The sequence below is a fragment of the Nicotiana tomentosiformis genome, chromosome 10 (genome assembly GCF_000390325.3).
Source record: "Nicotiana tomentosiformis chromosome 10, ASM39032v3, whole genome shotgun sequence".
NCBI lineage: Eukaryota > Viridiplantae > Streptophyta > Magnoliopsida > Solanales > Solanaceae > Nicotiana > Nicotiana tomentosiformis.
Genome location: NC_090821.1, coordinates 61,601,273 through 61,615,626, shown reverse-complemented (window position 1 = coordinate 61,615,626; position 14,354 = coordinate 61,601,273). Strand labels below are relative to the sequence as shown.

Sequence of the window (14,354 nt, the reverse complement as noted above, 5' to 3'; positions counted from 1 at the left end):
CACTCCTGAAGCGTGGTAGGCCTTTGGGTTCTAAGGATTGAAATCCTCAAAAAAGAAAATCGACAAATGATAATGATACTATGAAGGGATCTCCTGGATAGACGCAAGAACTGATTAGTTCTGAGATTCCTGAAGAAATCAATGAATCCAAGACTCAAGTGAGCAAGGACTTTTTAATAAGTTCTACTGGTGATGGGATTAATTTAAATCGATCTGAAATAGTAGTGGATAATATTTTTTCTTATAATGTTGCACTTAACATTATGCAAGATAGTGAGAATTTTGAACCCCGATCTGTCGAAGAATGTCGACAAAAATCTGATTGGCCAAAATGGCAAGGGGCAATTCAATCAGAATTGAACGCACTTGCTAAAAGAGAGGTCTTTGGACCAGTAGTCCAAACACCTGCTGGTATAAAATCAGTTGGTCATAAATGGGTTTTTATACAAAAAAGGAATGACAAAAATGAAGTTGAAAGGTACAAGGCTCGCCTTGTCGCACAAGGATTCTCACAACGACTTGGAGTCGATTATGAAGAAACATATTCACTCGTTATGGATGCCATAACATTTCGATATCTCATCAGTTTAGCCTTACGTGAAAGGCTTGAAATATATATGATGAATGTGGTTACAACTTATCTGTATGGGTCACTTGATAATGAGATTTACATGAAAATTCCTGAAGGATTTAAAATGCCTGAATCATATTCAAAATCTCGGGAAATGTACTAAATCAGAGTACAAAGATCTTTGTACGGTTTAAAGCAACCTGGGCGCATGTGGTATAATCGCCTCAGTGAATATTTGCTGAAAGAAAGTTACATAAATGATGTTATTTGTCCATGTATTTTTATAAAGAAAATGGCATCCGAATTTGTTATACTTGCTGTTTATGTTGATGACATAAATCTTGTTGGAACTCCAGGAGAGCTCCAAAAGGCAATTGAATATCTTAAGAAAGAATTTGAGATGAAAGATCTTGGAAAGACAAAACTTTATCTTGGTCTGCAAATTGAACATTTAGCGGACGGGATCTTTATCCATCAATCTGCCTATACAGAAAGGGTCTTAAAACGCTTTTATATGGACGAAGCGCACCCATTGAGTACACCAATGGTTGTTCGATCACTTGAAGTGAATAAGGACCCGTTCCGACCTCCAGAAGAGGAAGAGGAACTCATTGGTCCTGAAACACCATATCTCAGTGCAATTGGTGCACTTATGTATCTTTCTAATGCTACAAGACCTGACATAGCATTTTCTGTTAATTTACTAGCAAGATATAGCTCTTCTCCTACAAAGAGACATTGAAATGAGATTAAGCATATTTTGCGATATTTAAAGGGAACTCTTGATATGAGTTTGTTTTATGCTAACAAAGGTAGTGCATATCTTATTGGTTATGTAGATGCAAGTTATTTATCTGATCCCTATAAAGCTCGATCTCAAACCGGATACGTGTTTACATGTGGAGGTATTGTCATATCATGGCGCTCCACAAAGAAATCTATTGTTGCTACTTCTTCAAATCATGCTGAGATAATAGCTATTCATGAAGCAAGTAGAGAATGCGTGTGGTTGGGATCAGTGATTCATTTTATTCAAGAAAAATGTGGTTTGGAATGTGATAAAAGATCCACAATTTTATATATAGACAATGCTGCATGCATAGCCCAATTGAAGGGAGGATTTATAAAAGGAGATAGAACGAAGCACATTTCACCAAAATTATTCTACACACACGATCTTCAGAAAAATAGTGACATTGATGTGCAACAAATCCGTTCAAGTGACAATCTGGTAGATTTATTCACTTAATCTTTGCCAATTTCAACTTTTGAGAAGATGGTGTACAAGATTGGAATGCGGAGACTCAAATATTTGAAATAAGGTTTTCATGAGGTGGAGTAAAATACGCGATATACTTTTTTCTTTACTAAGATTTTTCCCACAGGGTTTTCCTTATAAGGTTTTTAATGAGGCAGCTAGCAATGCGTATTACTAAATATGTGTACTCTTTTTCCTTCACTGGAATTTTTTTCCCACGGGGTTTTTCCTAGTAAGGTTTTAATGAGGCACATTGTCTTTTAATGAACATCCAAGGGAGAGTGTTATAAATATATTATATTATAGATGTTCATTTACTCCGTTGTAAATAAGCTTCATGAAAAAGTTTATTCATATAATACTCCACCGTAAATATGTTTATCTATTTAGAAGGTGTTTGGCTAAGCTTATAAGCTGGTCAAACTGGCTTATAAGCACTTTTTGGCTTATCTACGCGTTTGGTAAAATTAAAAGTGCTTATAAGTTAAGTGCTTATAAGCTAAAAATAAGTCATAAGCCATAAGTTGGTCTCCCCCAACTTATCAAATTTCAGCTTATAAGCACTTTAGGTTTGACCAAAATATTTACTATTCTATCCCTAAAATACTTCTTTTTAAAACAAAACTCTTCGTATAGTTTTACTCTATCCCGATTTTTCATAAAACCTAAACAGTTGTTGCCTCTCCAGCCGTGCCATTGCTTCCTTTACGTGCTTCTTTCGTTCTTCTCTGCAACTATCAGACAAATTGCAGGTAATTTTTTAATGTTTCAAACACTCTATCAAGATATGTGTACAAATCCTCCTACGTGTTTCTATCAAGACAAGATGTGACTAAGATGAAAAGAATTGAAAGCTGAATGAATCCAATTTTTGGTTTTGGGGTCCAAATCATAAGCTACTTTTGTCCCTTTCATCCCATATGTTTTAAACTTTACTGAGTATTTGTTGTTTGTCAAATTTAGTAGTGTAAATTGTTATAAGGTCATTTAAGTCATTTTAACATAAAAAGAGCTTATCAACACTTTTTAATCAAATAGTTTCAGCTGCTTATTATTAGTTTAATCACTTTTATCCAAACACGTAACTGCTTATTTTTTAAATCAGTTTCAGCACTTAAAAGTGCTTTTTAGCACCTAATGCTTATCAGCTATTCTAAATCAGCTAAGCCAAACGGGTTCTTAGTACTCTATTGGAAATAAGCCTCCTGAAGAAGCTTATCATTTTGGTATTCCATTATGGATAAACATAACCCCCGGTAGAAGATTATCTATATATGGTACAGTAGCAGCTTACACAGCAGCTTGCAGTAGCAGCTTACACAACAGCTTGCAGTAGCAGCTTACACAGTAGCTTGCAGTAGCAGCTTACAAGCAGCTTACACAGCAGCTTGCAGTAGCAACTTATAAACAGCTTACATAGCGGCTTGCAGTAGCAATTTCTTTTCTTCTATAAAATAGATGAGTTTTCAGTAAGTTTAAGTTTGAATAATATATTAACCTCTCTATATACTTGTCTCAACTCGCAATTGCAATAGCTAAATTACCACCAATTCTTTGCCCCACACTCCCTCCCTCCATCCCCTAATTGGAGACGGTCAAGTTGTGTAATTATACAATTTGTGTGATTAACATTATCTAACTAAAATGGCGCGCCATTGTCGTTTACCTTCAGTGTTTTTCTTGATCTTCGTGCTCTCTTTACATAAAAAACGGCGTCGTTCACTGCAAAACCTTCAAGCGTGACGGTATTTCGCCTTTTCACCCTCATCTCGCCTCATTTACTTTTTCAGTTTTTTAGTTAGCTTCTGTAATTATGATTCCGTCTATTGAAATTTTATGCTGCTTTTTACGTATTAGTTGATCAAGTTTTCAAATTTACTTTATTAAGTAGTTTCTAGGTTTAGCAGTTAGACGATTTAGTCAAAGTATAGCTATTGTTATAAGTATTTAAGTTATATACACTACATATAAGAATTTTACACTGAGTAATTTGAATTATTATAGCAGGTTACTTACCATTATTCAAAATAAGATCACCTGCAATTATCTTTTTAAGTGACCTGACTTTGTAAATATTTTTTATACTATCAGTTCATAGAACTTAAATTCTTGTTATGATGTCGAATCACGATGCTATTTAAATTCTTGTTATGATGTCGAATCACGATGCTATTTTGCTAGTAGTAGTGTCCATATTTATATTGTACTCCTTCTTTTCCATTTTACCATGGCATTTCAGATTATCAAAAGTTATATGAAAGTACTTGACTTGACACTGTTGTTAAGATGTTAATTTATGATTGTTACTTTATACTACTAATAGTAGTAAAAAGTTAAAGGAATGGTCGAAAAGTTAGTTCGATGTGAAGAGAGTATTCCATTAAAGCTTATAATTTGAATAATTTTATGAATTTGAAATCTTAAAAGTTAACATCCTGGGAATGCCGTATAAATTGAGAGAGAGAGAGAGAGAGAGAGAGAGAGAGAGTATGAATTACTCCATCCATTTCAATTTACGCGACGTAGTTTGACTCAGTATAGAGTTTAAGAAAGCAAATATAACTTGTGGTCGTAAACATGTCATGACATTTGTGTGGCTACAAAAGTTTCTCATTAAATGTAAAACGAGAAATTTAAAGTTAAACTGTTTCCAAATGTAGAAATATGTCATGTAAATTAGAACGAATGGAGTACTTAATTTTAGTACTTCTGACGTAAACTTTGTTATACAGAGTAACTTTTTCCGTGACGAAGTGAAATTACTCAATGTTTTTGTTCAAGCATGTTAAATTTAACAATTTGATCCATGTCATTCACTTCATTTATGAAAAGAAAAGTTGGTTCATGTAAAATCTAAAAGTTTATATGGCAGGGATCTGCATAACAACAAGCTGACTGGTCCACTTCCTCCTCAAATTGGCCGTTTGAAGCGTCTGAAAATATTGTACCATCTTTTCTTTAAATGTTCATGTGATGTCTCTCTAATTTGTAGCTCTTTTGCATCATAACTATGTCTAGACTCTATGCTGTGTTATTGAAATTTGGATCAACATTATACAAACTGACCACATTCATAGCAATTTTGCCAAGAAATGAAAACTCAACCTGATCAAACGTAATCTTTATCAGATACTTGCGCTTGGGGCAATGACCTCAACTAGTGAAGTTTTTCTATTTGAGGCGCATCTTTTGGTGGTCAAAATCATATGTAGTCTGATAATTGAGGAGACATATAATCGTTAATGTGAAAAAGGAAAAGTATCTTTTCTTCTATTATCAAGTGCGTAATTGTCAAGTAAGTAAGAAGTCTACTTTTTCTTACAGAACCTTGTGGTTTACTTGCTGCTGTCATTCAACCTCCTTTAGGGGTTAATCATTTGAAGGATAGGAAGGAAAGGAAAAAAATGTATAACAATAGCATTACCATTTAAAGGCTCATGTGGTTTGCATTATCAAAAGTATTGTATTGTATTTAGATAAACGACTATTAGGTAATTAATTAACATGATCAATGCTTTCGGAGTAATAGTTATTTATTAGCACTAAAGATTTTGACTAACGAATGTGATTCTTGCCCTGTGCTATTTTTTTCTTCTGTTTTAGTGATATTGTTGGGTTAGTGAAACTATTTGGAGCCTTGTACTTTCCAAGTGTATATTGCTATTCATGTTGATTACATCCTGTTCTTGAATTTTCTCTTCCAGAAATATAAGGTGGAATAAGCTGCAAGATGTCATTCCTCCTGATATTGGTGAACTAAAGCAGCTAACACATTTGTGAGTACTTCAATACCTTTTCAGTCTTTACTATCTATGACCTGACCTGTTTAGGGTCATAACTAATAATTAATCCCTTCGATCTTATTCAGCTACCTGAGTTTTAATAATATTAAAGGCGAAATCCCCAAGGAGCTTGCTAATCTCCCAGAGCTGCGTTATCTCCATCTGCATGAAAATCATTTTGCTGGACGAATTCCACCTGAGTTGGGCACTTTGCAGTATCTTCGGCACCTGTAAGATAGTGTCTTCTATCTTTCTTTATTTTAATTAAGCAACCCAACCTGTCTCCAACATGGTTGACAGTGTGATCTGATGCAATTCTTGGGATGTTGGTAACAATTGTTTGGTTGGGACTATTCGGGAACTCATACGCGTGAAGGATGCTTTCCAGCCCTTCGTAACCTGTAAGTTGATTATTGCCTGAAAATATCTTGCCTCTTTAACTTGCAGCTAACTTGATCGAAGATGTGCTAATAAAGGGACTTCTCATCTTGCCACTTAGACTTGCAGTTACTTAAATAATAATTATCTTACTGGTGGCATTCCAGCACAGCTTGCAAATTTGACGAACTTGAAGATCTTGTAAGTTCTATGTTTCTTCATGTTAAGTGTGTATTTCTGGTCAATAACCACTATCTCTATCCAGCATTTACAAGTATTATCATGCTTAAGCTTTCAACTAGTGTCAGATTTGATATCTCTAGTTATTACAGATACCTATCCTACAACAAGATGGCTGGAGTTATACCGGCTAGCATTGCTCATATTCCAAAGTTAACTTACTTGTTAGTCTTCCTCTCTATAGTTTTATCTACTCTCTTAACTCTTTTGCTTATGACATTACAACAGTTCCTTTCATGAATGCCATCAAGGGTCTTTCTTAAATTTTTTCTTAAGGATATGAAGATTTTTTTTAGCTTAAGAACACTTCGGCATACTTGTTGTTAGATGCACATGGAGCTAGCTCGTCCGACCTCATTGTACTTTATTCCTTACCATTTATTGATGTGTAACAACTAGCAGAAAAGGGTTTAGCATAAGAATGTTCACATCCTAGTAGGTTTAAATTTATGCAGAATAACACAAACCATTGGTTGTTGGACTTCTTATCGACTAAAGATTTTCTTGATCTATGTAGCAACAACATAGGACTAATACAGAAGACTCATTTGCCACATGGTACATTTTGTACCTCTACTTCAATTATTGTCAACTTTATGGGTTGCCTATATGTGATGACTCAAAATGTCATCTTTAAATTTAATAAGTAATTCTATGCTCTAAGACCTCGAAAAGCACCATTTATCCTTCCTCGACTTGCGTGCACAGTCCGTAAAATTTTCTGGAAAGTTTTTATGTGAAATATGAATTAAAATGTGAAATAGAGCTTTAAAATTCAAGTGAGTTGACTTTGGTCAACATTTTTAGCAAACAGACCCGGATTAGTGTTTTGCCAGTTCCGGTAGCTCCGTATCGTGATTTGGGACTTGGGCGTATGCCCGAAATTTAATTTGGAGGTCCCTAGCTTAAGTTATAACCATTTAACGGAACTAGCAATTTAAAGGCTAAAGATTTCCAAGTTTGACCACGGGGTTGACTTTTTGATATCGGGGTCGGAATCCGATTCGGAAAATTGGAATAGCTCCGTTATGTCATTTATGACTTGTGTTCCAAATTTAAAGTCATTCCGGATTCATTTAACATGTTTTGGCACAAGATTTGTAAATTGAAAAGTTTGAAAACTCAAAAGATCGAATCGAGGTGTGAATTGTAATTTCAGCGTCGTTTGACGTGATATGAGACCCCGAGTAAGTCCGTATAATGTTTTAGGACTTGTTGGTATATTTGGTTGAGATCCCGAGGACCTCGGGTGGATTTCGGGTGGTCAACGGAATTTAATTTTGGCATTTCAAGAACGTTCGACGTCGTTTCTTCAAGAATAAGTGGCATCCCATTAAGCAAATGAATTCCAAATTCAGTTTTGATGGAAGCATTAGATCCGTATTGAAATTTTGGAGCCATAGCAAAAAGAATCGTCGAATTCGGACATCGTATGAAAGAGTTATGCCCATTTTCGTGTCGGGAAAGATTTTTCGTAGCCGTCAGTGCCCAGGGTAGCGTGGGGCGCTAGCCCTGGCACTGAGAATTATTGGTGTTCTGGAAAGTGCGCCACAGGCAGCGCCCCACGCTACCTGTGGCGCTCGAAAACGCCAGAAACCCCATAAAACGGGGAGTTTAGCCATTTTACTCATTTTTGAGTTTGGGGAGCTCGATTTAGGCGATGTTTGGGCGATTTCACGCAGAAAAATTGGGGTAAGTGTTCCTTATCCTATATTGATTATATTTCATGATTCCATACTCATTTACATCATGAATCCATGAATTTATGGAAGAAAAATCAGATTTTTACAAAACCTTCCAAAAATGTAAAACGAAGCTTCGAAGGTCAATCCGATGTCGGAATTTGATAATTTTTGTATGGTTGGACTCGTCTAGGAATGGGTGTTCGGATTTCGTAAGTTTTTTCGAGATTTGATATGTGGGCCCCACTGTCAATTTCTAAAGTGAATTTCGGATTTTTATCCGGAAAATTAGTAAATTCATATGGAATTAATTCCTACGATTTGTATTGAGTATATCGAATTATTTGTGAATAGATTTGAAGCTTTTGAAGACAAATTTAAAAGGAAAAGCGGTGGTCGAGTAATTTATTGGAATTTGCATAGCGAGGTAAGTGTCGTGGTTAACCTTGACTTGAGGGAATAGAACCCTTAAATTATTTGTTATGTGAAATGTATGTGAACGGCATATAGGCGAGGTGACGAGTGTCTATATGTCGTCAAATTAATTATTTGAAAATCATAAATTGTTCTAAGATACGAATTAATTGTTATAATAATTATTTCTTTCCTATTCCTTTACAAATATTAATTCTTGAATTCCTGCAATAATTGTTACATGCTATTTGATTTATGTGTATTAATTGCTACTTGACATTTAGTATATTAAATATTAAACTGTCTATTTTCTCCCCGATTTTCATAATAAATTGCTAATTGTCATTGTTTGTTTCATAATTAAATCATAACTATTGAATGCTTGTTGTTTTAAAAATTTATATTAATTGTTGCATTTATTGGGGCAATTTATTCTATAAGAATTGGTAAATGAATATATTGGAGGAGCGGGTTGCGCGCCGCAACAGAGTTGATTGAAATGAATATATTGGAGGATCGGGTTGCACGCCGCAACAGACTTGTTTAAAAGTCCATATTGGAGGATCGGGTTGCACGCCGCAACAGACTTGTTTAAAAGTTCATATTGGAGGATCGGGTTGCACGCCGCAACAGACTTGTTTAAAAGTTAATATTGGAGGATCGGGTTGCACGGCGCAATAGACTTATTGAAAAGTCAATATTGGGGGATCGGATTGTACGCCGCAACAGACTTATTTAAAAGTCTATACAACAGACTTATTTAAAAGTCTATATATGTACTTGATTGAAATAAATATATGACATGCTTGATTAAAAGAAAAATATTGGGAGAGCGGGTTGCACGCTGCAACAGAATTTATGGAAATGATAATTGGTTATAACTGCTGAGTTGGCTTCAACCATTATAAATGAGTTACCTGATTTATTTCTATTATTGATGTTGTTACTAATATTGCGTACAGGTTAATGTAAGTGAACCGCCTTAGCCTCGTCACTACTTCGTCGAGGTTAGGCTCAGCACTTACCAGTACATGGGGTCGGTTGTACTGATACTACACTCTGCACTTCTTGTGCAGATTTCAGAGTTGGTCCCAGCGGCGTACCATAGATTTGCTCGGATTTCAGCTACTCAGAGGAGACTTGAAGTATAACTGCATGGCGTTCGCAGTTCTGAAGTTCCCGTCTACTGTACCTTAGCTGTGTGTTTATTTCCAGACAGCTTTATTTTATTCAGACCTTTATTTTTATTATTTTAGAAGCTCGTGCACTTGTGACACCAATTCTGGGATGGTATTCAGACGTCGTTATTTTTATGGATTATTCACTATATTTCAGACCTTACTTCTGCATTTTGTTTCTTTATTATTAATAAATTTAAAAATTGTTTAAAAATGGCTAATATTATTTTAACATTGGCTTGCCTAGCAAGTAAAATGTTAGGCGTTATCACGGTCTGAAGGTGGGAATTTTGGGTCGTGACAGTTTGTAGCAGAGCACTAGGTTACATAGGTTTCACGAGCAAGCTTAGTAGAGTCTGAAAGATCGGTACGGAGACGTCTGTACTTATCTCTCAGAGGCTATGAAGTTTAGGAACAATATCACTTCTTTCTTATTCTGTCGTGCGATTTTATTCTATCATCGATGATTGAATCATTCTACTCTTATTCACTCGCAGATGGTGAGAACGCGTAATACCTCTACCGATGGACAGGGACCAGAACCCCCGGTGGCAACTATGGCCAGGGGTAGAGGTCGAGGCCGAGGTCGTGCTAGAGGCCGAGGTCGTGCTAGAGGCCGAGGAGAGGCCGAGGTCGTGCTAGAGGCCGAGGAGAGGCCGAGGCAGAGGCCGAGGTAGAGCTCAGCCCAGAGCTCGAGCAACTGCACCTGTTGAAGAACCTCAGGTAGACCTTCAGGAGGAGGTCCCAGTTCAGAATGTACCAGTTGAACCAGTTCAGGTCCCGGAAGGATTCATAGCCACTCCAGTGCTTCAGGACGCTGTAGTCCGATTGGTGAGTCTTATGGAGGGTGTGGCTCAGAATGGTACATTTCCAGTGGCACCAGTCGTCTCACAGGCCGGGGGAGGAGCACAAACTGCCACTACTCCCGCCCCGGAGCAGATGGCTCCCCAGAATCAGGCTCCAGCAGCCCCGCCAGTTGGGGTAGTTCAGCCAGTTATTGCGGCACAGACCGGTGATAGGCCCGCCATGTCTTTTGAGGCCTTATTGAGACTGGATACGTTTACTAAGCTCTTTCCAGTTCACTTCACTGGTACACCTTCTGAGGACCCTCAGGATTATCTTGAACGCTGCCACGAGGTGCTGCGAAACATGGGTATAGTTGAGACCAATGTAGTTGATTTTGCTGTATTCCAGATGACGGGTTCCGCCAAGAGGTGGTGGAGAGATTATACATTGACCCGACCAGTCGGATCACATACACTTACCTGTGAGCAGTTCTCTCAGCTATTTCTGGAGAAGTTTCTCCCTATCACACTGAGAGAGGAATTCCGCAAGCAATTTGAGCGTCTACAACAGGGCAGTATGACTGTTACTCAGTATGAGTCCCGTTTTGTGGATTTGGCCCGTCATGCTCTCCTTTTACTACCTACGAAGGGAGAGAGAGTGAGGAGGTTCATTGAGGGACTCACTCACCCTATCAGACTTCAGATGGCCAAGGAGACCGGAAGTGAGATATCTTTTCAGGCGGATGCTAATGTCGCAAGGAGGATCGAGATGGTTCTTGCACAGGAAAGAGGGAAAAGGTCCGATAAGAGGCCTCGTCAGTTCGGTGGTTACAGTGGTGCCTCGTCTGGAGGCAGGGGTAATTTTGGTAGGGGTCATCTTCCCAGACTGTTTCATTCAGCACTTCATGTATCTCCCGGTGCTTCAGGGAGTAACGGTCCTATTATGCCTTACTCTGGGCAGCCAGTATTCAGTGCACATTCAGCTCCTATCAGTGCACCACCACTCCAGAGTTACTACAGTGGTTATCCGGCCCATCTGGGTCAGCTTCAGCTTCAGCAGCCACATCATCAGGATGGGTGTTATGATTGTGGGAACATTCGTCACATCAGGAGGTATTGCCCTAGATTGGCGAGTAATAGATCTCAGCAAGATTTTCGTGCCATCATACCGGCACCGGTTGCTTCACCGCCTGTTCAGCCAGCTAGAGGTAGGGGTCAGGCAGTTAGAGGTGGAGGTCAGGCCATTAGAGGTGGAGGTCAGACCGTTAGAGGTGGAGGCCAGCCAGTTAGAGGCTGTCCCAGAGATGCAGTTCAGAGTGGTGGGGCCCAGCCCCGATTTTATGCTTTTCCAGCTAGGCCTGAGGCCGAGTCATCTGATGCTATGATCACATGTATTATTCCAGTTTGCCATAGAGATGCTTCAGTTTTATTTGATCCAGGATCTACTTATTCCTATGTGTCCTCCTATTTTGCTTCATATTTGGTTGTGCCTTGTAATTCTCTGAGTGCTTTTGTGTGTGTATCTACACCGGTGGGAGACTCTGTGGTAGTAAATCATGTCTACCGTTCGTGTGTGGTTACTATTGGTAATATTGAAACTAGTGTGGATCTTCTACGTCTTGATATGGTAGATTTTGATGTCATCTTGGGTATGGATTGGCTGTCTCCTTATCATGCTATATTGGACTGTCATGCCAAGACAGTGACCCTAGCTATGCCGGGGTTACCTCGATTAGAGTGGAAAGGAACTCCTGGCCATTCTGCCAGCAGGGTTATTTCTTATATGAAAGCTCAGCGTATGGTAGAGAAAGGGTGTCTAGCCTATTTGGCTTATATTCGCGATCCCAGTGCGGATGTCCCTTCTATGGACTCAGTACCAGTTGTTCGTGAATTTTCGGAAGTATTTTCTGCAGATCTGCCGGGGATGCCACCCGACAGAGATATTGACATCTGTATTGATTTGGCTCCGGGCACTCAGCCCATTTCTATTCCACCATACCGTATGGCCCCGCCAGAGTTGAAATAATTGAAAGAGCAGTTACAAGCCTTGCTTGATCAGGGATTCATTAGACCCAGTGTCTCGCCCTGGGGTGCACCAGTATTATTTGTAAAGAAGAAAGATGGCTCGATGCGGATGTGTATAGATTATCGGCAGTTGAACAAGGCCAACTATCAAAAACAAATATCCGCTGCCAAGAATTGATGACTTATTTGATCAGCTTCAGGGTGCCAAGGTATTTTCGAAAATTGATTTGAGATCTGGTTACCATCAGTTGAAGATTAGGGCATCTGATATTTCTAAGACAACTTTTCGGACTCGGTATAGGCATTACGAGTTCCTAGTGATATCATTTGGGTTGACAAATGCTCCAACAACATTTATGGATTTGATAAATCGGGTGTTCAAGCCTTATTTGGATTCTTTTGTGGTTGTATTCATTGATGATATCTTGATTTACTCCAGCAGTCGAGAGGAGCATGAGCGGCATCTTCGAAGTGTGCTTCACACCTTGAAGAATAATCAGTTATATGCCAAATTTTCAAAATGTGAGTTTTGGTTAGACTCAGTTGCCTTTTTGGGACATGTTGTATCGGCAGAAGGCATAAAGATGGATCCTAAGAAGATTGAGGCTATTCAGAATTGGCCTAGACCTGCTTCGGTTACAGAGATCCGGAGTTTTCTAGGTTTGGCAGGTTATTATCGTCGGTGAAGGGTTTTCATCTATAGCAAGCACCTTGACCAGACTAACCCAGAAGGGTGTTCCATTCAGATGGTCAGACGAGTGTGAGTTGAGCTTTCAGAAGCTCAAGACCGCTTTGACTACGGCGCCAGTATTGGTATTACCCACAGGTTCAGGATCGTATACGGTATATTGTGACGCATCTCACATTGGGCTTGGTGCAGTATTAATGCAAGATGGCAAGGTAATTGCATATGCGTCGCGACAGTTGAAAGTTCACGAGAAGAATTATCATGTTCATGACTTAGAATTGGCAGCCATTGTCCATGCGCTGAAAATTTGGAGGCATTACCTCTACGGTGTCTCGTGTGAAGTATTTACTGATCATCGCAGCCTTCAGTACCTGTTCAAACAAAATGATCTTAATTTGAGGCAAAGAAGATGGATGGAGTTGTTGAAAGACTATGATATCACCATTTTGTATCACCCCGGAAAGGCCAATGTGGTGGCCGATGCTTTGAGTAGAAAGGCTGTGAGTATGGGCAGTCTTGCGTATATTCCGGTTGGTGAGAGGCCATTAGCTGCAGATGTTCAGACTTTGGCTAATCAGTTCGTAAGGTTAGATGTTTCAGAACCCAGTCGGGTTCTAGCTTGTATAGTCGCTCGGTCTTCTTTATATGAGCGCATCAGAGAGAGGCAGTATGATGATCCTCACTTACTTGTCCTTAAGGACACGGTGCGGCACGATGATGCCAAACAGGTTACTATGGGGGAAGATGGAATTCTGCGAATGCAGGGCTGTATTTGTGTGCCTAATGTGGATGGGCTTCGTGAATTAATTCTTGAAGAGGCACACAGTTCCAGGTATTCTATTCATCCAGGTGCCGCAAAAATGTATCAAGATTTGCGGCAACATTATTGGTGGAGGAGAATGAAAAAGGATATAGTTGCACATGTAACTTGGTGTCTGAATTGTCAGTAAGTTAAGTACGAGCATCAGAGACCTGGTGGTTTGTTTCAGAAGTTAGAAATTCCTGAGTGGAAGTGGGAGCATATCACAATGGATTTTGTTGTTGGGCTCCCACGGACTCGGAGAAAATTTGACGCAGTTTGGGTCATTGTGGACAGGTTGACCAAGTGAGCCCATTTCATTCCAGTGGCAGTTACTTATTCTTCAGAGAGGTTAGCTGAAATTTACATTGGTTAGATTGTCCGCCTTCACGGTGTGCCCGTGTCTATTATTTTAGATTGAGGTACGCAGTTTACCTCATATTTTTGGAGGGCTATACATCGTGAGTTAGGCACGCGGGTGGAGTTGAGTACAATATTTCATCCACAGACAGACGGACAGTCAGAGCGCACTATTCATATATTGGAAGATATGC

At 39.0% G+C, this 14,354-nt stretch overlaps 1 protein-coding gene across 1 annotated transcript; it reads left to right on the top strand.

Moving 5' to 3' along the window:
• Positions 1–1,085: 1,085 nt before the first annotated feature.
• LOC104117335 (probable leucine-rich repeat receptor-like protein kinase At1g35710) lies at positions 1,086–6,783 on the top strand. Its single transcript, XM_070187002.1, has 7 exons — positions 1,086–1,265; positions 1,347–1,476; positions 4,662–4,773; positions 5,534–5,605; positions 5,698–5,841; positions 6,119–6,190; positions 6,322–6,783. Exons 1-7 carry the CDS (start codon positions 1,086–1,088, stop codon positions 6,467–6,469), a joined length of 858 nt encoding a protein of 285 aa, XP_070043103.1. The 3' UTR covers positions 6,470–6,783.
• The last annotated feature ends 7,571 nt before the right edge of the window (positions 6,784–14,354 follow it).

What these genes read in the sequence shown, in the direction of transcription:
- LOC104117335 (XM_070187002.1), top strand. Translation starts at nt 1,086, where the DNA reads ATGGACGAAGCGCACCCATTGAGTACACCAATGGTTGTTCGATCACTT. An exon ending in GACCTGACATAGCATTTTCT is followed by an intron (nt 1,266 to 1,346) that starts GTTAATTTACTA and finishes CGATATTTAAAG; the next exon opens with GGAACTCTTGATATGAGTTT. An exon ending in TTGAAGCGTCTGAAAATATT is followed by an intron (nt 4,774 to 5,533) that starts GTACCATCTTTT and finishes TTTCTCTTCCAG; the next exon opens with AAATATAAGGTGGAATAAGC.